Source organism: Arabidopsis lyrata, assembly GCF_000004255.2.
Source record: "Arabidopsis lyrata subsp. lyrata unplaced genomic scaffold ARALYscaffold_6, whole genome shotgun sequence".
Taxonomy (NCBI): domain Eukaryota; kingdom Viridiplantae; phylum Streptophyta; class Magnoliopsida; order Brassicales; family Brassicaceae; genus Arabidopsis; species Arabidopsis lyrata.
In genome coordinates, this window is record NW_003302550.1 from 24,036,483 (window position 1) to 24,062,886 (window position 26,404).

General features: G+C 35.3%; 6 protein-coding genes across 9 annotated transcripts; 4 read left to right on the forward strand and 2 right to left on the reverse strand.

Moving 5' to 3' along the window:
• The first annotated feature begins 3,546 nt into the window (after positions 1-3,546).
• LOC9308935 (probable galactinol--sucrose galactosyltransferase 4) lies at positions 3,547-7,053 on the forward strand. The gene is made up of 4 exons (XM_021023553.1): positions 3,547-5,535; positions 5,655-5,832; positions 5,922-6,295; positions 6,368-7,053. The coding sequence occupies exons 1-4, from the start codon at positions 4,039-4,041 to the stop codon at positions 6,944-6,946; spliced, it is 2,628 nt and encodes an 875-aa protein (XP_020879212.1). The 5' UTR covers positions 3,547-4,038; the 3' UTR covers positions 6,947-7,053.
• Positions 7,054-8,335: 1,282 nt separating this feature from the next.
• Positions 8,336-10,393, forward strand: LOC9308936. Of its 3 annotated transcripts, none has more exons than XM_021023426.1 (4): positions 8,336-8,574; positions 8,969-9,576; positions 9,848-9,989; positions 10,130-10,393. In XM_021023426.1, the coding sequence occupies exons 2-4, from the start codon at positions 9,078-9,080 to the stop codon at positions 10,185-10,187; spliced, it is 699 nt and encodes a 232-aa protein (XP_020879085.1). In that variant the 5' UTR covers positions 8,336-8,574; positions 8,969-9,077; the 3' UTR covers positions 10,188-10,393. The 3 variants fall into 3 exon arrangements, with proteins under 3 accessions (XP_020879085.1, XP_020879086.1, XP_020879084.1); XM_021023427.1 differs by having other exon boundaries at positions 8,336-8,560; positions 8,954-9,576; XM_021023425.1 differs by having other exon boundaries at positions 8,336-8,560.
• Positions 10,394-16,417: 6,024 nt separating this feature from the next.
• On the forward strand, positions 16,418-18,767 carry LOC9308937 (probable glycerol-3-phosphate acyltransferase 3). Its single transcript, XM_002872822.2, has 2 exons — positions 16,418-17,188; positions 17,764-18,767. The coding sequence occupies exons 1-2, from the start codon at positions 16,418-16,420 to the stop codon at positions 18,643-18,645; spliced, it is 1,653 nt and encodes a 550-aa protein (XP_002872868.2). The 3' UTR covers positions 18,646-18,767.
• Positions 18,768-20,009: 1,242 nt separating this feature from the next.
• Positions 20,010-21,675, forward strand: LOC110227665 (nifU-like protein 1, chloroplastic). The gene is made up of 3 exons (XM_021022756.1): positions 20,010-20,528; positions 21,113-21,249; positions 21,325-21,675. Exons 1-3 carry the CDS (start codon positions 20,162-20,164, stop codon positions 21,511-21,513), a joined length of 693 nt encoding a protein of 230 aa, XP_020878415.1. The 5' UTR covers positions 20,010-20,161; the 3' UTR covers positions 21,514-21,675.
• LOC9308938 lies at positions 21,441-22,713 on the reverse strand. Of its 2 annotated transcripts, none has more exons than XM_002874904.2 (5): positions 22,394-22,713; positions 22,216-22,334; positions 21,922-22,110; positions 21,775-21,826; positions 21,441-21,681 (listed from the first exon to the last, which is right to left on the reverse strand). In XM_002874904.2, the coding sequence occupies exons 1-5, from the start codon at positions 22,670-22,672 to the stop codon at positions 21,550-21,552; spliced, it is 771 nt and encodes a 256-aa protein (XP_002874950.1). In that variant the 5' UTR covers positions 22,673-22,713; the 3' UTR covers positions 21,441-21,549. The 2 variants fall into 2 exon arrangements, with proteins under 2 accessions (XP_002874950.1, XP_020878414.1); XM_021022755.1 differs by having other exon boundaries at positions 21,443-21,681; positions 22,216-22,300; positions 22,394-22,700.
• Positions 22,714-24,557: 1,844 nt separating this feature from the next.
• On the reverse strand, positions 24,558-26,379 carry LOC9311018 (nitrogen regulatory protein P-II homolog). The gene is made up of 8 exons (XM_002874905.2): positions 26,025-26,379; positions 25,903-25,948; positions 25,754-25,781; positions 25,356-25,443; positions 25,196-25,263; positions 25,047-25,116; positions 24,910-24,945; positions 24,558-24,829 (listed from the first exon to the last, which is right to left on the reverse strand). The coding sequence occupies exons 1-8, from the start codon at positions 26,221-26,223 to the stop codon at positions 24,774-24,776; spliced, it is 591 nt and encodes a 196-aa protein (XP_002874951.1). The 5' UTR covers positions 26,224-26,379; the 3' UTR covers positions 24,558-24,773.
• Between the last annotated feature and the right edge of the window lie 25 nt (positions 26,380-26,404).

Here is a 26,404-nt window from a genome sequence, read left to right on the forward strand (position 1 = left end):
TAGTGGTGCTGGCGGTCCTAGTGGCGCTGGTGGTTCCGGTGGTGATAGTGGTGCAGGTGGTGATGGCGGTGCCGCTAGCTCTGACAGTACCATTCGTGGTAGTGTAGGTGTTAGTGCAGGTGGTAGTGCTAATGGAACTAGTATTGAAATTGTTGTTGGAGATGGTACTAAAATTGTTGGTGGAGGTAGTGGCACTAGTACTAGTACTTCTAGTGGTGATATTAGTGGTGCCGGTGGTGCTGGTGGTGCCAGTGGTGCAGGTGGTGCCGGTGCTGCCAGTGGTGCTGGTGGAGCTAGTGGTGCAGGTGGTGCTAGTGGTGCCGGTGGTGCCACTGGTGCTGGTGGTGCAAGTGGTGCTGGTGGTGCTACAGGTGCTGATGCTGGTGGTACTGGCGGTGCTGGCGGTGGTCCTAGTGGTGCTGGTGGTGCTACCGGTGCTGGTGGTGCAAGTGGTGCTGGTGGTCCTAGTGGTGCTGGTGGTCCTAGTGGTGCTGGTGGTAACGGTGGTGCTAGTGGAGCTGGTGGTGCTGGTGGTGCAAGTAGTGCTGGTGGTAGTGCCGGCCGTGCTGGTGGACGTGGTGCTAGGTTGTTTGGAAATGTTGTTTGAAACAACGTAGGTGGAGGTGGTGCCACTGATATTGTTGGAATGAAAAGTTATTGGAAAAGGTGCAGGTAGAGTTGGTTCGATACAATCGGAAAACATTAGTGATTGTTAACAATCTAACACTACATGCACGTACGCTCCTTGTAGTTTGCATGCATTCTCATTGTTATCACTTATCACGTTTATCTTGTTATCCTTTGTACTAGTATTTGATATTAATAAACTCTTTTCAAAAGATTGATATAATTAATGATGGCCCTTAATGATGATGAAACAAAAATATATATATAGATATATAATAGAAATCAAGTTCAAATCAATCGATATTTACGATTTGTAATGGCCGAAGCAAAACAAATATATACAAGGGTCATTATTGTATCACCCCGTCCGGCAATGGAATAGTCAATATTGAATTACTTTGGTATTAACCGCGAATGAAGACGGTTGATTATGTATTAAGAAATCGTAAATATGTGTCGTGGTTTAATTTGGTTTTGACGGAAATCAAAACGGTTCGAAGATCGAGATGAGGCCTTAACCGAAGATCGCGATATCATAAGACTATAATGTTTTTACAAGGATATATAGAAGTGTTTCATGTCGTGTTAGTACTTTCTTGATTAAAAAAATATCGTGTTTTAGTACTTAAAACGAGATTTTAGTCATTTCTAAGAATTTCAAGAATTAGTCATGTCTTTTTGTTAAAAGATTTTTTTTAACCAGGTTGTCCGGGCCCTACCACTGGTGGTCCCGACTAGCACCGTATTGGGCATTGCCCTCAAGTGTGGTCCTGGTGGCCTTACATACCGGATTCACGTTATCCATCGCTAAGGGCGTGGCAGTGGCCAAATAGGATAAAATCTAGAAGTGTCGCGCTTGCAGGGATCGACTCCCTGGCTTGGACCAACAGAGTCGCTCCTCTGCAAGTGGAAACCACTGCATTATAACTTTAAAGTTATAATGCACATCATTGCAAATTATATATATATGTGCATTATAACTTTAAATTTTTTAAATTACATATGTGCATTAGTTAAGTTAAATTAGCTAACTAATTTTTAGTGCACGCACGCATATATGATATATTTTATATGAAACTAATTTAACTTTTTTACATTAAAAATTTAAAAGTATCACGTAGTTAAATTATATATGTGCATTAGAGCTTTAAGCTAAATTAGTTAACAATTTTTAATGCTCAAATAATTTATATGGAACTAATGTAAGCAATATAAAAGTTATAATGCACATAAATAATTTATAATGATGTCTTATTTGTAATTTGTTTTAAAAAATAATTGAAAATAAATATTTTTTGAATTGTTTTTGATCAACTTCAGACTTTTACCGACTTAGAGGAACGGTATACCAGAATACGATGGTTATCATGGTGTTGCCACCATGTCATACGTTAGTTGGTATATGTGGGTACAAAATACACATAAAAATATAGATTTTTTTTTCCATAGTTATATATATTTTATGATAATTCAAAAAAATTGAAAATAAAGTAATAAGAAACACAATTTTAAATTTTAACAAAATCTTACAAATATTATAACTAAAAATAAGTATATGGTATAATTTGATATTAAATCTTAGTTTTCCAATTTTGATTGGTTAACAATTTTTGAAGACATAATTTTGAATTTTCGTCCATAATTAATGAGAGAGAAAGTGAATTTAATTTCTTAAAAACTAATAATTATTCAAAATGTTTTAACGATTTTTAATTTAACTATATTAATTTTTTGTCATTACAAGTGTACCTTTTATAGTTTTATGAAAAGGTGGTGTAATTTTTAACAACTTTTCTATTAATTTCTATTTATATTAAAAACTAAAGACCAATGGTATAGTGATGTAATAGTAGTAGAAATTAAAATCAATAGAAATTAAAATCAATGGGATATCGGGGGTTTTGTCATAAATCATAATGAATTCATGGTTTTAATGGCCACAAAACCTTTAGAATTTCGGGTTAACGCATGGGTTAATATACTAATATTTTCCGCCAGTTATATATTCCTTTTGTTCCTAAAAAAGTGATGTTTTGAGTTTTACACACAAATTAAGAAAAAATAACTTTTATATTTTTTAATTATTATTTTCTTAGTTTAATAATATTAGTTTTACTTCTCTCGTTTCTTTATTAGTAACAAACAAAAATAATAATAATATTTGTACAAAACATCAAATTTAGTGGAACAAGTTAAAAACCCAAAATATCAAATAACAAGGAACAGAGGGGTACTAATTAACAAAAACTAGTTTGGACCAAAATAAACTAAAATGTTAACTCAACTACTATCAAATTTGAGATTTTGTTTTAAATGATTTTGAATTAATAATTTTACAAAAGACATAACTCTTTTGTAAAAGACATAACTCAAAAATATAAATTTTAAAAATCCAAATTAATTCATGATTGATAATGATTTTTAGTAATCTATTAAGTTAAGCCGTAACTTACGCTAAATCAATGGTATTAACTATGCTACCATTCACATCCATAACAAATGACGTTAAATATTCTGTCTTATCCGATAATCATCCCAGAGTTTGTACGATATCTAATTTTCCATAATGGATACAAACAATAGTAAGTAGATATCCGAGTAGATTTCCTCAAATATATAACTTTTTCTGCAGAGATATTCAAAACCCAATTGTTCAATTTATTCTACAATAACGATCATTTATATGTAATTTAACCAAAAAATATCCTCTTGATGACAAAAATAAAATAAAATAATAACGATCATTTGTCTCTTTGTAGCATCGGCCTCACAGTTTGCCAAGTAGCATACATGCAACGCAGACATGAAGAAGCTACGTGTGAATATGACATTTTAATATATTTTCTGTAATAACCTTTATTTGATTATTTTCTCACTGACTGTTTTTTGTGTCGGCGTTAAAGTTTCTTCTTGCTTTTTCTTTTGCTTTCCTTCTCTTTAGTAGTTTCTTGATCTTGCAAGAACGCCGACATAAAAATAAAATAAAAAAAGATCTTGCAAGAACAACAACAACTTCTTTTTTCTTCTTTCTTTTGATCGTTGAAAGTTTAATAGAAAGTTTTTATTACGGGAGATCCTTCGATTATACTATTTCGTACTATGATACACTATCAGTTTCCCTAATTACGACAATCATATATTTATCCGTATCTATTACATTGAAATCCTCTCTTTGTGCAAGTAAAAATCTCATTAATATGCAAAGAAGATTGGGTAATATATTAAATGTGATTTGATAAAATCGATATATGCGAAACATATATATAGAAACTCGGAGGATCTTCCGTTATAATTGTCTTGCTAATTTATCCATTTTCTCTGTATATATATAGAAACCAGAAGATATCATTTTCATCATTAACCATTCTCTGTTTTCATTTCCTCTGTTTAGCAAGCTTCCTCTGTTCTCTCATGGCTCCACTTAACGATTCTCTGTCGTCAATCATCGATGTCATCGAATCCAAACCTCTTTGTGTTCCACAAACTAAGCCAATATTGCAACCAAACTCTTTTAACCTATCCCAAGGGACTCTTCGTGCCAAAGACTCTTCTCCAATCCTCTTTGATGTTCCTCAAAACGTAACTTTCACACCATTTTCATCTCACTCCATATCCACTGATGCTCCTCTGCCAATCCTCCTCCGAGTTCAAGCCAACGCTCACAGAGGAGGGTTTCTTGGATTCACCAAAGAATCACCCTCAGATCTTGCCACGAACTCTTTGGGAAGATTCGAAGACAGAGATTTCCTCAGTCTTTTCCGGTTCAAAATGTGGTGGTCGACGGCTTGGATCGGAAAATCCGGGTCGGATCTTCAAGCCGAGACACAATGGGTGATGCTAAAGATTCCTGAGATCGATTCCTACGTGGCCATCATACCAACCATAGAAGGATCTTTTAGGGCTTCACTTAACCCTGGCGAAAAAGGTAACGTCTTGATTTCTGCAGAGAGTGGCTCTACTAAAGTAAAAGAGTCGTCTTTCAATTCCATTGCCTACATTCACATTTGTGACAATCCTTATAACCTCATGAGAGAGGCTTTTAGTGCACTTCGTGTTCATATGAACACTTTCAAGCTTCTAGAAGAGAAGAAGCTTCCGAAAATCGTCGATAAGTTTGGATGGTGCACTTGGGATGCTTGCTACTTGACCGTTGATCCTGCAACCATTTGGACCGGAGTTAAGGAGTTTGAAGATGGTGGTGTATGTCCGAAGTTTATCATCATTGATGATGGATGGCAAAGTATAAACTTTGATGGTGATGAGCTGGACAAAGACGCTGAGAATCTTGTTCTTGGTGGAGAGCAAATGACTGCGAGGCTTACCAGCTTCAAGGAGTGTAAGAAGTTTAGAAACTATAAAGGTGGATCCTTTTTATCATCTGATGCGTCTCACTTTGATCCTCACAAGCCGAAGATGATTATCTACAAAGCAACCGAGCGAATTCAGGCGATTATATTGAGACGGAAGTTGGTTAAGGAATCTGGGGATCAAGATCTACACGAACTTGATGAAAAGATCAAGACTTTGAGTGAAGAACTCAATGCAATGTTTGATGTTGAGAAAGAAGAGTCTTCGGGTTCTGAGGATGTTTCAGGCTCAGGTATGGCGGCTTTCACTAGGGATTTGAGGTTGAGGTTTAAGGCTTTAGATGATATATATGTGTGGCATGCTCTTTGTGGTGCTTGGAATGGTGTTAGGCCTGAAACCATGACGGATTTGGAAGCCAAGGTTGTTCCTTTTGATCTTTCACCTGGTCTAGATGCTACGATGACTGATCTCGCAGTCGACAAGATTGTAGAAGCTGGGATTGGTCTAGTTCATCCTTCTAAAGCTCATGAATTCTACGATTCGATGCATTCTTATCTTGCTAGTGTTGGTGTTACAGGAGCCAAGATTGATGTTTTCCAAGTAAGTTGCTACATTGCTCTTACTCTGTCTTAGATACTCTGTTTTTTCTTTACTTATATCATACATATATGTGTTGTTGTTAATGTTGCTGTTGTTGTTTTGTGTGTGTTTGGTTTTAGACCTTAGAGTCAGTAGCAGAAGAACATGGAGGACGAGTGGAGCTTGCTAAAGGTTACTACGATGGTCTGACCGAATCCATGATCAAGAATTTCAATGGAACTGAAGTCATTGCAAGTATGCAGCAGTGCAATGAGTTCTTCTTCCTTGCCACAAAGCAAATCTCTATTGGCAGAGTTGGTAATATATATAAAGCTAAAGCCTTTTCTTTTGATTCCATTGTTTCTAGAAGTGTTTGAGCATTAATAAAAGTTTTGAATTTTGCTCAGGTGATGATTTTTGGTGGCAAGACCCATATGGTGACCCACAAGGAGTGTATTGGCTACAAGGAGTTCACATGATTCACTGTTCTTACAACAGTTTTTGGATGGGTCAAATGATTCAACCCGATTGGGACATGTTCCAATCAGACCATGTCTGTGCCGAGTACCACGCTGCATCTCGAGCCATCTGCGGTGGGCCTGTCTATCTCAGTGACCATCTTGGCAAAGCCTCACATAACTTTGATCTCATCAAGAAACTTGCATTCTTTGATGGTACCATCCCAAGGTGTGTCCACTATGCTCTTCCTACTAGAGATTCGCTCTTCAAGAACCCTTTGTTTGACAAAGAATCAATCCTCAAGATCTTCAACTTCAACAAGGTAATCAGTTTAAAATCAAATTCATTGTTTAAAGATCGAAACTTTATTAAAAACCCTTATGATTTGCTGCAGTTTGGAGGAGTAATTGGAGCATTTAACTGTCAAGGTGCTGGGTGGAGCCCAAAGGAGCATAGGTTCAAAGGATACAAAGAATGTTACACGACAGTTTCGGGAACAGTTCATGTCTCGGACGTCGAATGGGATCAGAACCCAGAAGCTGAAAGTTCTCAGGTGAGCCACACCGGAGATTACTTGGTTTACAAGCAACAATCCGAAGAAATTCTTTTCATGAACTCAAAATCAGACGCGATCAAGATAACTCTAGAGCCATCCGCATTTGACCTATTCAGTTTCGTGCTAGTCACGGAACTGGGAAGTTCAGGGGTTAGATTTGCACCTCTAGGGTTGATCAACATGTTCAACTGCGTCGGAACTGTTCAAGAGATGGAGCTTACTGGTGATAACAGCATAAGAGTTGACTTGAAAGGCGAAGGAAGATTCATGGCGTATTCGAGTTTAGCTCCGGTGATGTGTTACTTGAACAACAAGGAAGCTGAGTTTAAGTGGGAAGAAGAAACTGGGAAACTCAGTTTCTTTGTTCCTTGGGTTGAAGAATCTGGTGGCATCTCTCATCTGTCTTTCACCTTTTAATGATTTGTTTTGATTTTGTTTTTCGTTTTCCTTTTGCATTGTGTGATCAGCAGAAGTTGGGTTGTCAGAATCTAAGGGGGTGTTATTAGTTTGTTAATTTGTAAATCCATATAGAATTTGAAAATTTCTATTAATTATGAAATCAAGATATATGGATTTTGAAATAACATGTGTTTACCCATGGATTTGAATCCTTCTATTTTTCTCTTTCAATTCCATTCAATTCCATTTAAAACATAATTTGGATTCTCAAATCCAAAAACAAATGACTAAACGAATAACATAAGATTTTAACTAGTATTTATAAATCATAGAACCAATAACACATGAATTTAATTAGGATTTTAAAATCAATGATTGAATAACAAATGATTTTTGTTTGGATTTCTAATTCCATATAAATCTATGAACCAATAACCCCTCCTAAATTTCTGTTCGGTCTTTTACTTTTCAATTTGGAGACTTATCATAAATGGATTTTCTGTGTCGGTTCAATTTGAAGAATTTTTTTATTTTTATTTAGTTTTAGTCAAATTATTCATTGTTAAATAATCAAGGTCAGCATCATTGGTCAATTTAAAAAATATTATTCTAACGAATGTAAACTTTATTAGGTTTGTTCCAACATCATTGGTCAGATATTGGTTCGATTTTACCCATAATTGTATTTGTACGATTGACTATTAATTAATCTTAGAAAATTGATTTAAATATTTCTTGGGAGCAATCTGTTTTTTTTTTTTTTTTTTTTTTTTTATACAAGAATCACTATTGCCAAATGTTAGAAAGATCTTGGTTTGTTTCATAGTGGATGTTAATAATGCAGGAATGACCCATGATGTTGATTTCTAGACAAGACAATGGGACCGTGACGGCTAATTTTTGTATAATACATACATGAATACTATTCATGTGTCTTTAACATGAACATATTGCCCAGTGAAACAAAAATACAGATTTTTTTAAAAGATCTAGAAACTTTTTACTTACTTTTTTGAAAGATAGAAAGATTTTTTTTTCCAGTGAAATATATAAACAACATTATTCGAGTTCAATAAATTAATCATGGATACCAGTGAGATACCACCAAAGGTTAATTTAAAAAAAAAAACAACTAAGGTTAGAAAAATAAAAGAAGCTTTATCCATTTTTAGTGGTTTACTTTAAAAATAAATAATTAATCTGTTTTTAATTTGCTAATTATTCTTATTTTTCCTTTCTCTGTTTTGATTTGCTAATTATAAAATTAATTTAAAAAACTCCATTGAAAAGAAAAACAATTAAAAGAAGACCCCGAAAGTCCGTAGACTTCAAAAGTTTTTCCAAATTTTCAATTCGTTTCGGCGACATTACAATCCAAAAGACATTCTTGTGTGTTGTGTTTGTTTTTTTTCTTAGTATCACAAAAAAAAAAAACCAAACGGATTAAATCGGGACACGAACAAAAAAGAAAAAAGAAAATCAAAAGTTTTGACCTTTATGAACCCTAATTTTGGGTTGGTCACTCTCTCTCTTTCCTTTCCCAAAATTGGATTCAAAGTTCTTCGTTTTTGTCTTCCTCGTACCTCACAGCATCAAGGGTTTTCGACATTCCCAGCTATTATGCTTGCTTCCGTGAGTTTTTTAAGGTTTCTTCTGGAGTTGTTGTCTGAAGGAATTTCTCTGTTTTCCTATCGAGTTTCGTTTTAAAGTTGTAATCTTTGATATATTAGAGGTTTCTTTCTAGATTCTGGGTTTCATAAACAGGTTAATTTTTGTTGCATTTGTTCTTTGAATTGGAGAAAATATAAATAAAGTTGGAAACTTTTTTCTCGTTTGGCTTGTTCCAGAAAGTAGAGGAATATGATTTTAAGGTATCACTGGTTGTTTGGTGGATTTAAAAGCTTAGGTGATTTGGTGGTGTTTGGGCATTTGTGGGTTTGTTTATGCTTCTTTGCGGTTTTGTTGTTTTGCTAATCTTATTTGGTATATATCTTGTTCATATGCTTCTTCTTTTTTTGACAATAGTTGTTCATATGTTAGGAGGACGCAAGGAGTTAAATAGAGCAAGTCTTTTGAGCTGTGGAAGTTTCTATAGAGGATTATTTCAGGGGAAATTTAAGGGTTTGATCAGCTTCTGCATTTGTGCGGGATGGATCAAATTGTTTCAGGGGAAGAAGAAGATCTTGATGTAGACATTGAAGATGGTAGATTCAGTGAGACACAAGACATAACGACGAATCTTGTTTCAGCGGAAGGGGATTCAGAGAATGGTTTGAATCATGTTTGGAGTGGACGTTTGAGTTTTGATGGGTCTGAAAAGAGTGCTGATGATCTGGTAATGGGAGACGAAAAGCGGAGAGAAAGAAGCAGCCAAAGTTTGGATCTTTCAGATATGAAGTTTGACAATGTTAAGTTTAAGAAGACAAGAAAACCTTCAAAGCCGCCGAGGCCTCCAAAAGGTCCTTTACTTAGTGCAAATGACCAGAAGTTGATGAGGGAAATCACAGAGCTTGCTATGAGAAAGCGTGCTCGGATTGAACGGATGAAAACACTGAGAAGATTGAAAGCAACAAAGTCCTCGTCTCCCTGCAGTAGTATTTTCGCCATGATAGTGACTGTTATATTCTTCGTCTTCTTAATCTTTCAAGGTAGACACCATTTGAAGTTCTGTCGATCAAGCTTGTTTTATTTTGCTGGCTTTGAAGAACCCAAAACTGCTATGTTTGTTTGGTTTCACATAGCTTCTATTCGTTCTCCTATTTTAGATTAGATTTTCTGCCTACAAATAAAAACCACAAGCTCTTTATCTTTGTGTAATGTTGGCTCTTGATCAACCAGGCACATTGCATCTTGCTTGTGAAATGACCAAATCTCCTGTTGTTTCATAAAACTCCCTGAATTTGTCTTTCTCTTTTGCAGGGTTCTTCACAAGCAATGCAAGTTTGAATTCAGACAATTCACCTGCACCAAATAATTCAGCCAATAACCGTATGGTCTCTGTTCAATTCTACAATGAGTTTGCTCCTCGTGAGAGAATCGATCCCAGCCCAACTACTTTCAGGTGACATTCCTTCCTCATTTTTTCATCACGCTGCACGGAAATTTAGCCCCGCGGGTTAGAGAGAACAGTTTCTATACAGGTTTTAAGGAAGAATCAGAGAGCAATTTCTTCTTACTGATGTTGTTTTGTGTAAATTTCAGGTATAAGAGAGTCTCAGGTGCAGACAATGAAGAAAACACTAGAGAAGTTACCAGATGAGTTTCTTCTCTTCGGATTCTTGTAAAATATAACCAAAAACACTACTTATGTTTTTGTTTGTTCGTAAATTCTTGACATCACTCTATTGTTCCTTTGCTCTGTTTGTGTTCACATGTTTGTCTCTGTGTTACTCTTCTTGTATATATTCTTATGGATGAATCTGCTCATTTTTTGTCCTTAGCTTCGAGGTTAGGTTTGTACAGCAACTGACTCTTATAACCCAAACAATGATGCTGATGCTGATTGATGATGTCTAGGCTTTTCATTGTTTGTTTCATGCTTTTTATAGCCATCATTATCTGAAGAAATTAAGGGAATTGATAATGACTAATGATGATTGATAATGATGATGATGCTACATCAGATCTTTGATGAATCTTTCTGGTTTTTCTATTTTATGCTTTTAGGCAAAGAAAATCAACAATATATGAATCATTATAAGCCAAAGAATATCAAGATAGGTTTGTGTTACTATGTGACTAATCAAGATCCGAGCATAGTTTTTTCTTCATAATGTCTGTTTCATTAAAGCTTATGAAGAAGATGATAGTTAATGGGGAATTTTCTCGTTACGAAAATTATAATTGAAGTATTTCCTCATGGAAAATTATTGGGTTTGTAAGCCCAATCCAATTTTCTTATTAGTATGATATTGTCCGCTTTGTACCTACATGCTCCAGCCCGCACGGATTTGTTATTGGGCACCTTCCCAAAAGGTCTCATACTAATTGGAGTTGGACTTTACTTATATATTAGAATCTTCTTTTCAAAACTTCCGATGTGGGACGTTGGCTTGTACCCAACAATCTCCCCTTCAAACCAAGGACCACGAACATTGGGACTCCTCTTCAGCGGAACCTTGGCACCGTAACTCGGCACCTTCTTATTCGCGAAGTTTTTGAGGCACCTTCTTAGCGTGTCACATTTGAGGGTTTCTCCCACACCGAACTTTAGTCCACACCTCTAGGTCCACATTTTTTAACCTAGGCCCTGATACCATTTATTGGGCTTTATAAGCCCATTCCAACTCCTCCATTAGTATGATATTGCCCGTTTTGGCCCTACATGCTTTAAGCCCGCACGGATTTGTTATTGTGCTCTTTTCCAAAAGGCCTCATACTAATTGGAGTTGGACTATACTTATATATTAGAATCTTCTTTTCCAAACTTCCGATGTGGGACGTTGGTTTGTACCCAACAATCTCCCCTTCAAACCAAGGACCACGAACATTGGGCCTCCTCTTCAGCGGAACCTTGGCACCCTAACTCGGCACCTTCTTATTCGCGAAGTTCTTGAGGCACTTTCTTAGCGTCTCACATTTGAGGGCTTCTCCCACACCGAACTTTAATCCACACCCCTAGGTCCACATTTTTTAACCTAGGCTCTGATACCATTTATTGGGCTTTATAAGCCCATTCCAACTCCTCCATTAGTATGATATTGCCCGTTTTGGGCCTACATGCTTTAAGCCCGCACGAATTTTTTATTGGCCTCTTTCCCAAAAGGCCTCATACTAACTGGAGTTGGACTATATTTATATATTAGAATCTTCTTTTCTAAACTTCCGATGTGGGACGTTGGTTTGTACCCAACAATCTCCCCTTACTTAAGTCACATCATGGTAAAAAACTAATTCAAGATCGCCTCCATCAAAACCAAGGATGAAACCCCATTGTACAATCTCCGTAATGATTAACTCTTCTAGACCAAGTATTCCTGAGTTGTATGAATCTATAACGCATGATTCCTAGCTCTGTTTTATCTCCTGAATGATCTCCTGAACGATCTTCTGAACGATCTGCTAAACCTCACCCTGATCTACCCGAAACAAGACTAAATCTCTATCGAGAACCCTCTCTGATACCAATTGTAAGTGCGGATGAGGTAATATGAATTGCAGATATAAACAAGACAATAAATTTGTTAACGAGGTTTGGTTTTTCCTACTCTCCGGGACCAAGTCTAGATTTCGATTTCACTAGAACAAGAAAGCAAATTACAATCAATTTGCAAACGCGTAAAACAAGCCCAACCCTCTTGATTTACCGCTCCCTTCTATAACGTAAAACCCTAAGGATTTAATCTCTACCCTTAACTAAACTCCCCATGAGTCTAGATTTAATCACGATAACCTAACCATGAGCTAAACTCTCCCTGAGTCTAGACTTCAATTCTCCAAGTCTCTGGAACAACCACCACACACGAACCGTCACACCAACGAACCCAATGATTACCAAGATTCTCCAATATAAACCTTCAACACCAATACACAAATAAGCTTGATCACACAAGCACTTAACCCGCAATTGCCAATTAGATTCTTCAACATTTAGCGGCCTTCACACTTAACCCCGTTATCCGACATTATTTTTTATTTTATTTTTTGCTTTTTGTATAAAAGTATTCTACGACTTATTAACTTTATTTTTTTATTTTTTTAAGAGAGCTATACAAATTGAACTTTAAATAATAATAAAGTGTTTTATCAGCAATTTTTGCAAAAATAAAATTTTTAAACGACTTACCTGGACGGGGTCAACTCGCGATCAAGAAAACGAGTGGCCTAGGCTTAAAAAAAAAAAAAAAAATTAACAGTAAACTAGAAAAGGAGAAAAAGGGAATTGAAACTAAACTCAACCATACATCATTCTTATATTAATTTAAAACTAATGAACTTAGATGGAGAAATTACAAAAATATCTCTTTTCTAATATCACTTTCAAAAATGCTTATTCTCTAAAACTTACCAAAATTGTTCCTAAAAATCTAAGATTTATCCAAATATGTATGTAACCTTATTAAAACATACATAAACTATTTTCTACGTATATGTAAAATCTTATAAATAACGTATAACTACCATACAATATCTTATAAAATCTTATAAAATACTTTATAACATTTTATAAATACTTTCGAGTCTTCAAATAGTAGTGACCTATTAAAATTTGTAAAACTTTATAAAATTTTCAGATTTAATGAGGAACATTTTTGAAAAGGAATACACCAGAAAGAGCATTTCTCAAAATTTTCCATAAGATTAACATAACAAAAAGATTTGTTATACTTTTTTTTAATAATTTGTTTTTAAAAAACTATAATCTACTATAGCATATATTATTTCAAGTGAATTTTTATCTAATCAAAATCTTTTAAAAATATTAAGGTTTTCTTCTCTTAAAAATATTTATGTATATTTATTTATGTACTTCTGGATGGTAACTATTACTTGAATTTTTTTTGTTTTAAAAATATTTATGTAAATATATATAGATATATTTAAATTCCGTTTGCTTTTTAAAGATTTGTTGGTTGAAAAAATAAATTAAAATCTCATAAACCAAATTAAAATATGTTTGGTCTCAAAATCGACTCGGTTCAATTCAAATTGTATCACCTCGGTTGGATTCGCATTGAATACTTCAATGTATATCTCTTAAATTCTCATCCGTATATGTAGCAGTAGCACCTCTCGATCGTCCTTTTCAATACATCTATTATTGTTCTTCTTCTTTTACTTTTTGATAAAAAACAAAAACTAGATGTTCTTTTTAGGATGGTTTTGATACTGGATAAGTTGTTCAATTATTTTTTGTCAAGGTACAACCTTAATCATACATGAAAAAGGCAATGTACGTACATTGCATGTTACATCCACTTTACGCGGATCATGCATTAAAATCAATTCGATCGTCGAAACTTTATTTAATTTTGTTGTAAGCTTTTGATCTTCAACTTCAAGCTTACCCATGCTGTTCTAAGTCAACTCTTTCTCCAGTTCCTTTTTATTAATTTTCTTCCATTCTCTTTTTTTTTCTTACGTTTATTTGTATATTTCCTAAGGGTTTCCTTCTTCTTCTTCTACATGGCACAAAGCAAACTAAGGACATGAAGGTTCAGTTGATTCTAGTTAGTTAGCTAGTTACTTAGTTTGAGGAACATGTTTATGTTTTTGCCTTTTGGTTTTAGTTAGAAATTCTGAACAATGTATTAATTTTGTAAAATGTCTCTTATGAAATTATATGTTTTTCTATTTTATTTTATCTTATTTATTAATTATGCTAAATATTTTATATAATAGCTAAAATTCAAAAATATAAAATATAGAGTATTTAATTTTGGATCAAATTTTGCAAATGACGTCAACGTATAATCAAAGTTTAACATCACTTTGAAATATGACACTAGAAATATTAATAGCATCAATTATTGAAAATGATACTAAAAAGATTAATAACGTCAGTTAAAAAAACTGATGCTAACCTTGAATTATAAGGTCATTTACAAAAATGATGCTAAATATTTTTAGCTTCACACGATTTGGCATCACTTTTGGAAACGACTCTATAATGCTAGCATCGCTTGAAAAGCGACACTAATTAAAAAAAAAGTGATGTTAGACTTGGAGTTTTTTGTAGTGATGATTTTTTTTTGTGTGGGTTTTGACAATCAAACAACTTATAAATCACATGATGAGTTACAGACTGTGTTTAGATTTGTGTCTTTATGACAAGGACACTTGAATTTTCTGGCTTACTAGTTAAATTCCTTAGTTTGGATATTACTAAATTTTTAGCGTGAACATAATGGTCTTAGTAGAAGATAAGATTGTATTAGATTCTTAGTGTGAACAAAAGTTCTGATGTGTGATCCAAATATGACCAAATTAATCTACTTAAATAGTTTGTGTATATATTTGAGCTTAAGCTAACGAAAGATAATCAAACATTCAATTCGATTCACCTTATTTTCAGGATATTTTACCAATCTGTTTTTTTTTTTTTTCTCTAAGTCGTCGGTTTTAGGATTCGATCTATTTAAATCCTTCTTAACAAAGTACAATGACTGAATGACGTACACAATGTAAATTCGTCGAGATGTGTCTTAATTTATTAACACCGACAGTTAACTTTATTATTTCGAAGTACAAAAGAATGATATGAATATTTTACCATTTGACCAAAGTTAAAAAATGAATAAAAATAAACTTAAGCTAGAAAGAGATCCCCCCATCCCACGTGCACACCACACAGACCACGCAGTTTCTAAACGTGGTCGGCGACTCATTAGCATTCAATGCGTTTTAACTGTTTTTAGTTATCTTTACATTTTCAACATTCACTCATCATTTTATTTTGTATTGTGCGTGCCCTTATTGAAAAAGAGATTCTGCTCAAAAGACCAGCCTTACCAAGATATGAAACATATATGGCCATGTTGTTTTTTGTTTAATTTGGAATTAGTTTGGGAAGTGCATATATAGATTAATTATTAGATTAGTTATAAGATGTGCAATATTAATTGGATCTTAACCTTTATAGACTACATTCATTTAATTTAACAATAATTATTTTTGGACCAACAATAGATTTTTTCCATATGCTTAATATTTGTAGGACAGTTTTTTTCTTTCTTGTTTTGGTGTCAAGACTCAAGATAATCTAATTTGTAGGTACGTGGACCCTTTTAATCTTCCTTCTCGAAGACAACCGATAAATGATAATACGAAACAAAAACTCGACTTTTCCTAACACATCAATTAATGATTCAATATATGTGTACTAGTCGTATGATTTCTCTATCATTAGTTCTAGTTTCCTAAAATTAAGTTCTTGTCATATCAAACAACAAAAACAAGTTCTTGACTTTCTAACAATTTAATGAAACATCCCAACTTGCAGATATAATAGTAATCAATTGTAAATAAAAGTAGGAATAACCATTCCAAGAGAATAATACGCAATATTAAACGGATCTCCATCACATATATTTTATTGTTTGGTTATGCTTGTAAAAGTACAAATATGTAATGACGTTTCAGTTCAGTTTCGCTTTGTTATAAAATGATGCTGATATTTGAATACACGCAAATGGAACAAGACTTGTAATCACGTACTTAGTTATGTGTGTTAATCTCCGATTATACGCTAACTTTGACTCGTGTTATTTTATTTTAACACCACAAATAATTCTACTTAAAATATATTTAAAACAAACAAAAAGCTTTGACTCATACTCTCTGCGAATAAATTTTTGGTCTACTAGTCATACACGCGTATACTTTTCAAATATACTATTCACATGTTCACTTGGTAATCTCATTTAATGTGTATAATCATGCAAGCTGTACGTTAACGATCAATGGCAGTTTCTTGTAAATTTGCAACACGTTTATGGGTATTTTCGTCATGGTTTTGTTATATAAATACCCCCTCAATTGCTCTCCAACATGCAGTGTCTGAAACCAAACAAAGAAAATTTATACAACGAAAGAAAAAGAAAAGTTTTTAAAAAAGAAAAGCTTTCTGCAAAACCAAAAATGTCCGCTAAGATTTCAATATTCCAAGCTCTTGTCTTTCTATTCTACCGGTTTATCCTCCGGCGATATCGGAACCCTAAACCAAAATACCAAAATGGCCCTTCTTCTCTCCTCCAATCCGACCTATCACGCCACACATTGATCTTCAACGTAGAAGGAGCTCTTCTCAAATCCGACTCTCTCTTTCCTTACTTCATGTTAGTAGCATTCGAGGCGGGTGGGGTAATAAGGTCATTTATCCTCTTCATTCTCTATCCATTGATAAGCTTGATGAGCCATGAGATGGGTGTCAAAGTGATGGTAATGGTGAGCTTCTTCGGGGTCAAAAAAGAAGGTTTTAGAGCGGGAAGAGCGGTTTTGCCTAAATACTTTCTAGAAGATGTCGGGCTCGAGATGTTCCAAGTCTTGAAGAGAGGAGGGAAGAGAATCGGAGTGAGTGATGATCTTCCTCAAGTTATGATCGAAGGGTTCTTGAGAGATTACTTGGAGATTGACGTTGTGGTCGGAAGAAAAATGAAGGTCGTTGGAGGTTATTACTTAGGGATCATGGAAGATAAAACCAAACATGATCTTGTCTTTGATGAGTTGGTTCGTAAAGAGAGACTAAACACCGGTCGTGTTATTGGCATCACTTCCTTCAATACATCTCTTCATCGATATCTCTTCTCTCAGTTTTGCCAGGTCAGTCACTTTATTATTTATTTTTTTGCGTTTATATACGTTATACGTTTACAGTTTTTAAAATATTTTTTTGATAAATTTATATTTTTGAAAATATCAAAACGAGAATGTTTTGACTACTAAATATTGAAGCTGCCAAGAAAAAACTAATATATATTGATATCTATATATGACTTGTTACAGTTAATATATCATGACCTATATGTATTAAAAAGCGACATAGCATATTAAATAGTTATTATAGACTTATAGTAGTGACGGTGAAACACGGACAACTTGCCTGATTGCGAATATGAAATATTAACAACATAAACGTCAAAAATATTAACAACATAAACGTCAAAAATATTAACAACATAAAAAAGGAAACAAAAAAAAAAGAACAAATCAAGCCTATATCATTAAATACGAATAAGAAACGACGACATATCCTGTGTGGATAGTTATTAGTCATGACAGTGAATATATCTCATGGATTTGAATTTCAATACCTGTAATTGATTTTTGTTAGGTGCTTTCATTCATTGTTTTCATGTTGTACTCAACTGATTTTCTTGTCCTTTTCTCTCTAACAGGAAATTTATTTCGTGAAGAAATTAGACAAGCGAAGCTGGCAAACCCTACCACGAAGCCAATACCCTAAACCATTGGTTTTCCACGATGGCCGTCTCGCAATCAAACCAACCCTAATGAACACTTTGGTCTTGTTCATGTGGGGTCCTTTCGCAGCAGCAGCCGCAGCAGCCAGACTCTTCGTCTCTCTTTGCATCCCTTACTCATTCTCAATCCCGATCCTCTCCTTTTCCGGATGCAGACTAACCGTCACTAACGACTACGTTTCATCTCAAAAACCAAAATCAAGTCAACGCAAAGGTTGTCTCTTTGTGTGTAACCATAGGACTTTATTGGACCCTCTCTATGTTGCATTCGCCTTGAAAAAGAAAAACATAAAAACTGTAACGTATAGTTTGAGTAGGGTATCCGAGATTTTGGCTCCGATCAAGACGGTGAGACTTACCCGTGATCGGGTGAGTGACGGTCAAGCCATGGAGAAATTGTTGACCGAAGGAGATCTCGTGGTTTGTCCTGAAGGAACCACCTGTAGAGAGCCTTACATGCTCAGGTTTAGCCCTTTGTTCACCGAGGTTAGTGACATCATCGTTCCGGTGGCTATGACGTCAACCGTGACCTTCTTCTATGGTACAACGGCAAGTGGTCTTAAGGCCTTTGACCCGCTCTTCTTCCTCATGGATCCTTATCCTACCTACACCATCCAATTTCTCGACCCTGTCTCCGGTGCCACGTGCCAAGATCCTGATGGGAAGTTGAAGTTTGAGGTGGCCAATCATGTTCAGAGTGAGATTGGGAAGGCTTTGGATTTCGAGTGCACAAGTCTCACTAGAAAAGATAAGTATTTGATCTTGGCCGGTAATAATGGAGTAGTTAAGAAAAATTAAATTTGTTTTTAGGTTTTGAGTGAGTGAGTTGAGTTCTTTGGATATATGTAAGTAACCAATCGATTATTTCATTTGTTTATTAATACTCCCTCCGTTTCATAAAGAGTGTCGTTTTAAGGTTTTATTTTTGTTTCACAAAGAGTGTCGTTTTAGGTTTTCAATGCAAAATTTAATGATTTTTTATATTTTATGACTATTAGTATTCTGCAAATTGTTTTACTATTAGGCAGATTATGTTTAGGTATATAGTTAATGATGTTTTTGTTTAGAAAAAATAAAAAATTTAATGTTTTCTTAATCTGTGTGCAAAACTCTAAAATGACACTCTTTGTGAAACAGATGGAGTAATGTTTACGTAAATGTAACTACAATCTTTTTTTCTTGGTAATGTACACATATATCTTTATGTTTTATATCATATCCAAATCTTTGTCAGACAATTTTCCTTTTGCAGTTCTAGTGCATATATAAACAATATAATGGTCCACAAATAATGTAACCAATCATCTATATAAATTTTGAACAAGTTGAATGCTGTTATTAAATTTATATATTGTTTTGGTTGGCACATGCATCATAAATGTTTTTAACGGTCTAGCCCAAATAATGTAACCAAACTTATTGTAAATCATGAATACAAGCATGATTGGCCTTGTATATATAATGGCTGGTTGGTTATATACTACTTTTCCTTTGTCAACTAAAAGTTTATTTAATCTTAAATACTTTTTTATAACTATGGGTCTATGGCATATTCGTTGGTCAAACTAGTTACACATATATTCTATATATCAAAACGTAGTTATTCGTTTACGTTCGCTAGGGTCTAGGACTCTAGTAAACCACCATGTGAGCATGCATGTGAGTGAACAAAAATAAATTCTTCATATACCGTCGATAAAAAGTTAGTCAATCGACACTTGAATTATAAAATTTATAATTCGGTTACAAAGTACAAAATGAGATAGACTTTTAGTCAATCATTACACTTTTTGTATGTCTATAATAATGAATGATACTATGTTATTATAATTCCTCTTAAAAAGGAAAATTAAATTTGTACAGCAGAAATAATTTGTGTTAGTCCCCATATGGAATTGGACAGAATTAAGATATGTCTGTGGTGGGTGGTGACTGGTGAGGCCATCACTGTCGCATTTTTATAAGTGTCTATAACAACTGTGTTGGAAGAGGCAAAGTCTTATAAAAACAAATATGGATTAATTGGTCCAACATAAAAGAAAAGTCAAACTCACTCAAAGGAAAATGAAAAAAATTTCGTAACCGACACGTGTCTTCGTTCTTTTAAATGGATTGGGTCGTTCGTTGTAGTAAAAGCCATTTATGTTGATCGGCCCACATTTGTTGGGTCCACTACTTGCATTTTCTGATCTGATCCTTTAATTAAAAATCTCCTTAATTTCAGGGACTATTCCGCAATTTATCGATTCTTCTTCAGATTAGTCCGATTCTTTTTTTTTTTTTACAGATCAAAATTATCAAAATCTGAACGGTGATGGCTTCTCTCGCGACTTCCATAAGCGGAAGCTTCAATATTCTGGTTTCATCATTTTCAACGAGAAATGGGTTTCCTTTAATCTCCAATCAAAACCCGAGATTTGTCTTGTTTGAGAATAGAAGCAGACCGATCTCTAGAACGGCGATTTTGCGTCGATTTGCGATAAGTGGGTCGAGCCAAGGAGAAAAGATATCACCTTTAGCATCTGGTGTATCGCCGGGTCTATATTCAGCTCAGACTTTTGATTTGACGCCTCAAAATGTTGATTTGGTGCTTGAGGATGTTAGGCCGTTCTTGATCTCCGATGGTGGAAACGTCGACGTTGTCTCCGTTGAAGATGGAGTTGTTTCTCTTAAACTCCAAGGTTATTTTTCTTTTTCGTTTGGTTGCTGGTGTTGGAGCTAGACTTACTCATTTCGTTCGAACAAGGTAGAAACTTTTTGGGGTTTGAGTTGTTGGAATTTATAACTGATCAGCCTTTAGATTCTCTATAGAACTTTGGATTGTAGCTTGAGATAGGACAACTTTAAGTAATATTTTGGCTTATTGCTCCTCTATGATTGAAATGAAAAAGTTCACATTCGACTTCTGGGGGAGTTACAAATTAGGTAGGATCAGTGAATCTTTTGTAGAGAAAGGCAGCAAAGGAGTTAGGTTTAGCTGATTTAGTTCGACAAGATAGAAACTATTTGGGGTTTGAGTTGTTGTAATCTATCACTGATCAGCCTTTAAGGTTTTCTATTCTCTGTAGAACTCTAGATTCGAGCTTGAGACAGGACAACTTTATGTAACATTTTGGCGTATTACTGTTCTTGGTGTAGTATCCTATAGTTTTGGTTTTAATCTCTAGTCTTTTTCCCTTTAAGAGTGCAAAGAGAACATCTGCAAAAGAAATTGTGCTCTCATGTTATGTAATTGAACTTATGTTGGATTGGGTTGTATGTTTAGGAGCATGTACTAGCTGTCCAAGTTCTTCAACAACCATGACAATGGGAATAGAGAGGGTACTCAAGGAAAAGTTTGGAGATGCTTTGAAAGATATTCGACAAGTTTTTGATGAAGAAGTAAAGCAGATAACCGTAGAGGTGAGTGAGGCTCCTTTTAAGAAATTCGCGTTGATATCTTCTTGTGTGTTTGCCTTTGACTGGTTTTTGTTGCAGGCAGTGAATGCTCATCTTGATATACTGAGGCCAGCGATCAAGAACTACGGCGGAAGTGTGGAAGTTTTATCAGTTGAAGGCGAGGACTGCGTTGTAAAATATGTTGGACCAGAATCGATTGGAATGGGAATACGAGCAGCTATTAAAGAAAAGTTCAAGGACATATCTAATGTAACCTTTACAAGCTAGAAAGCATGAAGAAACTCACTATATTATGTAAAAACATTATTGCTCTTTGCTTGAGCTAATGTCTACATCAGTAGTCGTCCTCTCCATAACTGTCCTGAGCCATCTTGCCAGGTTGATCAAGAACGGTGTGTAGACAAAGTAGCAAGTTGTTGTCCAAGTAACCAATCCCTTCACCAGAAAACAAAACAAAAATATAAAATAAAACAGGGTGTCATGTTATGTTTTTGTTTGAAGATATATATCTATATAAACACTTTTTACCTGGCCAAAGATCTCTATGTTTGCTTCTGGATAGTACCACAGATGGAAGAATCTGTTAAATCAGGTTATGTCAATCTTTAGACTCAATTCTGAAAAAAACCCCGAAGAGATTGGTTGTTGAGGGATCGAAGAGCGCGGTTTACTTACTGCATGATGGGGATTTCTGCTAAAGGACAGGCAACACCGAGGAGAGTGGCAATGGTGAAGCCAAGCCAAGTTCTATCCAAAGAGAACCAAATAAATTCTGCTAAGGCAAATAGAATGTAAGCTTCTATGTTGTCTGAAACTCCAGCTTTGTACATTTCAGCACTTAACTCTAAGAACACCACCAGTGCTCTGTTCCATTTACCAAAACCATATAGAGAGTTTCACTTCCACTGTCCCAAAACTGTTATACACAACTGTATACAACAACTAAAGACTAGAGTACTGCATACTTACAAGAGTGAAATTATGGTTTTGTCCAAGTTGCCACGTGGAGGCTTTATAGAGGTTGCCTCATCCAATAGGAGTTGTAGTAAACCTACTGTACAGTAAAATAAGCCAAGCAAGAACGGGACCTGAAAAAAACACATTACATTTGTGAAAGGATTTTAAAGTTGTGGGTTTTTGATCTTACCCAGATGTTTGTATGAAGGGGACCGATTTGAAAAGCTCCGTTTTGGTAAACCACGAGATCGACACGTGAGTGGAGACCATCGAGAAGAGGACCCAAGACGAAGCCTGAACCAAAAAGAGAGAGACTTACTGGGACGATCCAAGATTTTCCGGTACCGGTTTTGCTCTGCCTCCTCTGGCTCAGGCAGAGGATTTTTCGCACCGGTGACCGGTTTGGCCCGTTTCGTTTTAGTGGTCTGATGAGAGGAGTTGAAGGAGAAGATATCGTTAAGACAAACATCTTCCAATCTCATCCATACAAAAAAAATTGAAGGACCTGTTTGAAGAAATGGTTTTAAAAAAAACAAACCGAATTGAACTGACTCTAACCGAAATGAAATTACTCAAACCGAAACAGAACCAAAACTAAACCGATATTACAGAAGACTGAACTTCGGTTCTAATTTGTTAACTTCATAGAACAAAGAAGTGCCAGCAAGGTTGCTGCTGTTTCACTAGGTTGCTGCTGTTTTTTATTCAACTGTGATGGTTTAGTGGTTTGATTCAAAGGCACCAACTAAACATCGTTCTGTTGTTCTGTTCAAAAGACTGATGATATGGCTGACTATAATGCTGCTTCCCTATGGCTTTATTCATCATAGTTGGAAGCTGTGAAGAGAGATGTGTGGCTTGTCCAATAATAATCTTGTTTTGTTGTTGCTCCATTGAGAAATGTTGATGTTGATTACCTAATATGTATTGTTTCTTGAAGCTCCATCGGAAGTTGTGAGGGATCTGTGACTTTTGCTAAACCTTCAAAATCAATTGAACTTATGAGGTAGTTGTAATCGTATTCGTTTCCCTCGAAACTTTCAACGTTGATCATATGGTTGAGCCAAATATGGACCGGAGGTTCCAATCCGCTGATGCTTCCCCATGGCCAGGCTTGAGCCGAGAATGAAGAATCCGTCTCTTGTCTACAAAACTGGTTAAGGTACTCAGCCATGTTTCCATGACCATAATGATGATCATGCATAAGGTTGTGAGTAGTGGCTTGTGCAGGTTTCTGTTGTTCTTGAGTAAAATGTGGCTTGTGCAGGTTTCTGTTGTTCTTGAGTAAAACATTAGTCCATAATTTGTGCAGATAGAGAGATGAAGCGTTGCAATGGCTGCAACCAGAGGACTCTTTATGTGCTAAAATGCATTGAAGATGATTGCAGATTTGCCATATGCTTCAAATGCGCCACTTTTCCACAAGTGGTAAAGCATAGAGTTGACGATCATCCTCTCTCACTATGCTATGGCGAAAAGGCTAGTGGTACATTCTGGTGTGACATTTGTGAAAAAGAAACCAATCCAGAGACATGGTTCTACACATGTAAAGACCAACGGGCTAGTTTGCATACAACGTGTGTGCTAGGAGACTTTTCAGGGTTCATGCCAAGAAGCACAATAGAGGCTTGGGGCAATTCATATGAGGTGGTGCTCAATAAAAGTATATCTCGTCCATTTTGCAGCTGGTGTAAGATGCATTGCATTTTTCCTATCATCCTGAAGATACTTGGAACCTCAGATGAATACTTAATTGCGTACGTTACTTATGGCATATGAATCAAGATGTCTAGCGAGTGGGGGGGGGGGGGGGGGGGGGTTCTTTTAGATTTCTTGTACCATTTACTTTACAAGTTCATTTCCATTATAATAAGTTATTTATCAAAGAATCTTGGAATTTAAATTTGATATGATCTAACTGTTTCAAACGTGTTATGCCTTTCATTTACAGTAGCATTCTTGTAGACTTTGAGAAGTTTCTTCAATTTACAAGTGTTTCCAGAGGCTCTTGATTGTTGAGATCTTTGGTCTTGTGTAATTGATAGCCTAATTGTAAAAAAAAGAGAAGAGAAATGAGAAATGATATTGCTAGTGGACAATTCTAACTTTGGATGAATATAAATAATTCAGCTGGAGTAATAAAGAGGAGACAAAGAACTACTAACAACACTTTCGTTTACTTGGATCAAGAATACTTACACACAAGTAATATCAATGTGCATTACATGAGAACATGTTCAAGGTGTTGTAGACTAGTCTTTCAGGATCATTAGTGATAGTAATAAAGTAAATTCTTATTGCAAGAAGTCTTGGCAATGGTGTCTTCAAAGCATTGTTGTTTCAGATTACCAAAATAAGAAACAGAGACTTCAGTTTTTATTATTAGGAACAGAGTTTCGATGTCTGAGAACCAGGACAGATGTTTCTGCATAACATAATTCATGTACAGTTAAAAACACATCTTGATCGATTCAACAGAGAAACCAAACACAGACTCCATTCATTATTATTCGCAGAAATTAGATCTAGAGACCGAAATGATAAACACCCTTCTTGAGCTCTGTTTGTTCCTAAGATGGTGAAAGCATATCACCAGTCATCTTCTCTGCTTTCTCCCCACGCTCACCTGAAATGTTTTATCAAACATTAACAGACATTTTAAGGCAAGCCAAGATTTAAAAAGAATATGGCTTTTGAAGTATTTACCTGTCCGAACTCTTATGACATCTGACACAGGTATAACTGTATATAACCAAACAAGAAACATTCACAATCTGAGTAATTTCATTTTGCATTTTGAGGTATGAAACATAAAAATCTGATTGTGAAAAGAGTATGGTTACCGAAAATCTTGCCATCACCAATCTCTCCTGTCCTTGCTCCATCAATTATGGTGTTGATTACAGATTCCACCTGCAATAAGAAAAAAAAAAGTAATGGTTCAAACTCGAAGTTCGCTTTAAAAGTTCCAATTTTTAAACCATATACGTACTTGGTCTTTCTTAACAACGATTTCCATTTTAACTTTAGCAATAAACTTGTCTTCCGAGAACTCAGAGCCTGCAAATTTCAACAATGTGTATAGAAAAGTCATGAACACATTTCGAGAGTAAGAAGAATCATCAAACCAATTCTTGAATTCAATGTCTTACCACCATGTCTCTCGGTGGAACCACCTTGTGCACCAAACCCTCGAACATCAGAAACAGTAACACCTCGTATTCCAATTTTCAATAGCGCCTTGATTGTTTGCATATTTATTTATGAAACAGAGAAACTCAAGATTTAGTTGGAAGTAACAAGTATCTACAATAACGATGAGAACCATACACCCTTCAATTCAAATTCACATTTCAAACACTAGAGAAACGAAGATTTGACCAGTCCTATCGAGCTCACTGACAAAATTCGATCTTCGCATGCATCGATAAGAACTTCTACTCACTATATAGACTCTTCTTAGATAACAACTAATCATGAAAAACCTCAAGTGAGTAGCAAAGTTAAAATCTTTTCACATATCAAACTGAGAACAAGGAAGATTTTTTACCGATGAAACTTTCTGAAGACTCCATGGCCTTTTATATCCCAACATTCATACATGAACAATGAAGAAACCAATTATAACTTAGAAAAACAAGCAACATTGTCACAATTATACCAATGATTGTTACACCAAAACAAAATTTAAAAGCTTACCTGACAATTGCTTCCACCTTGTAAAATTTCGAGTCTGGAATATAATCTAACAAAACAAAAAAATGCTATGAACAAACCCAATAGATCGAAAAAGGATCAGAGAGTCATCATTGTTGGCTTACCAGAAGAGCTTTGGGCTCTAACGACAGGTAAAACACGAGTGTTGTGACTCGGTGATTTTGTGACCAAATCGAGGCATGATGGTCGAGAATGTCTGAATCCAGAACAAATCGAAATGCAATCAGAGAAAGCAATGTTCTTTCGATCAGAACAGAAACCGAGAGAATTTATTGAGATGGGTTTCGTCATTGACGCCGCCATGATTGTTTGAGAGTTTTCTCTTTACCAACTGATTTCGACCATCGAAAGCGACGACGGAGGTGATTATTGCAAGTAAAAAACTTCGAAGTTGACGACGAGTCGGTTTAGCTAATTGTACCGGTTTAGTATAGAAATTGATTCCCGGTTTGTACCGGTTTAGTATCGAATCAAGTCTGCTTCA

Excerpts from the sequence above, each read along its gene's own strand:
- LOC9308935 (XM_021023553.1), top strand. The coding sequence starts at position 4,039 with ATGGCTCCACTTAACGATTCTCTGTCGTCAATCATCGATGTCATCGAA. Across the intron at positions 5,833-5,921 it reads AATCTCTATTGGCAGAGTTG|GTGATGATTTTTGGTGGCAA; the intron begins GTAATATATATA and ends AATTTTGCTCAG. Across the intron at positions 6,296-6,367 it reads AGATCTTCAACTTCAACAAG|TTTGGAGGAGTAATTGGAGC; the intron begins GTAATCAGTTTA and ends GATTTGCTGCAG.
- LOC9308936 (XM_021023426.1), top strand. The coding sequence starts at position 9,078 with ATGGATCAAATTGTTTCAGGGGAAGAAGAAGATCTTGATGTAGACATT. Across the intron at positions 9,577-9,847 it reads CGTCTTCTTAATCTTTCAAG|GGTTCTTCACAAGCAATGCA; the intron begins GTAGACACCATT and ends TCTCTTTTGCAG. Across the intron at positions 9,990-10,129 it reads CCCAGCCCAACTACTTTCAG|GTATAAGAGAGTCTCAGGTG; the intron begins GTGACATTCCTT and ends TGTAAATTTCAG.
- LOC9308937 (XM_002872822.2), top strand. The coding sequence starts at position 16,418 with ATGCAGTGTCTGAAACCAAACAAAGAAAATTTATACAACGAAAGAAAA. Across the intron at positions 17,189-17,763 it reads TCTTCTCTCAGTTTTGCCAG|GAAATTTATTTCGTGAAGAA; the intron begins GTCAGTCACTTT and ends TCTCTCTAACAG.
- LOC110227665 (XM_021022756.1), top strand. The coding sequence starts at position 20,162 with ATGGCTTCTCTCGCGACTTCCATAAGCGGAAGCTTCAATATTCTGGTT. Across the intron at positions 20,529-21,112 it reads TGTTTCTCTTAAACTCCAAG|GAGCATGTACTAGCTGTCCA; the intron begins GTTATTTTTCTT and ends TTGTATGTTTAG. Across the intron at positions 21,250-21,324 it reads TAAAGCAGATAACCGTAGAG|GCAGTGAATGCTCATCTTGA; the intron begins GTGAGTGAGGCT and ends TTTTTGTTGCAG.
- LOC9308938 (XM_002874904.2), bottom strand. The coding sequence starts at position 22,672 with ATGTTTGTCTTAACGATATCTTCTCCTTCAACTCCTCTCATCAGACCA. Across the intron at positions 21,827-21,921 it reads GCAGAAATCCCCATCATGCA|ATTCTTCCATCTGTGGTACT; the intron begins GTAAGTAAACCG and ends CTGATTTAACAG. Across the intron at positions 21,682-21,774 it reads ACATAGAGATCTTTGGCCAG|GGATTGGTTACTTGGACAAC; the intron begins GTAAAAAGTGTT and ends TTTCTGGTGAAG.
- LOC9311018 (XM_002874905.2), bottom strand. The coding sequence starts at position 26,223 with ATGGCGGCGTCAATGACGAAACCCATCTCAATAAATTCTCTCGGTTTC. Across the intron at positions 25,117-25,195 it reads TCGTTGTTAAGAAAGACCAA|GTGGAATCTGTAATCAACAC; the intron begins GTACGTATATGG and ends TTCTTATTGCAG. Across the intron at positions 24,946-25,046 it reads TGGTGATGGCAAGATTTTCG|TTATACCTGTGTCAGATGTC; the intron begins GTAACCATACTC and ends GGTTATATACAG.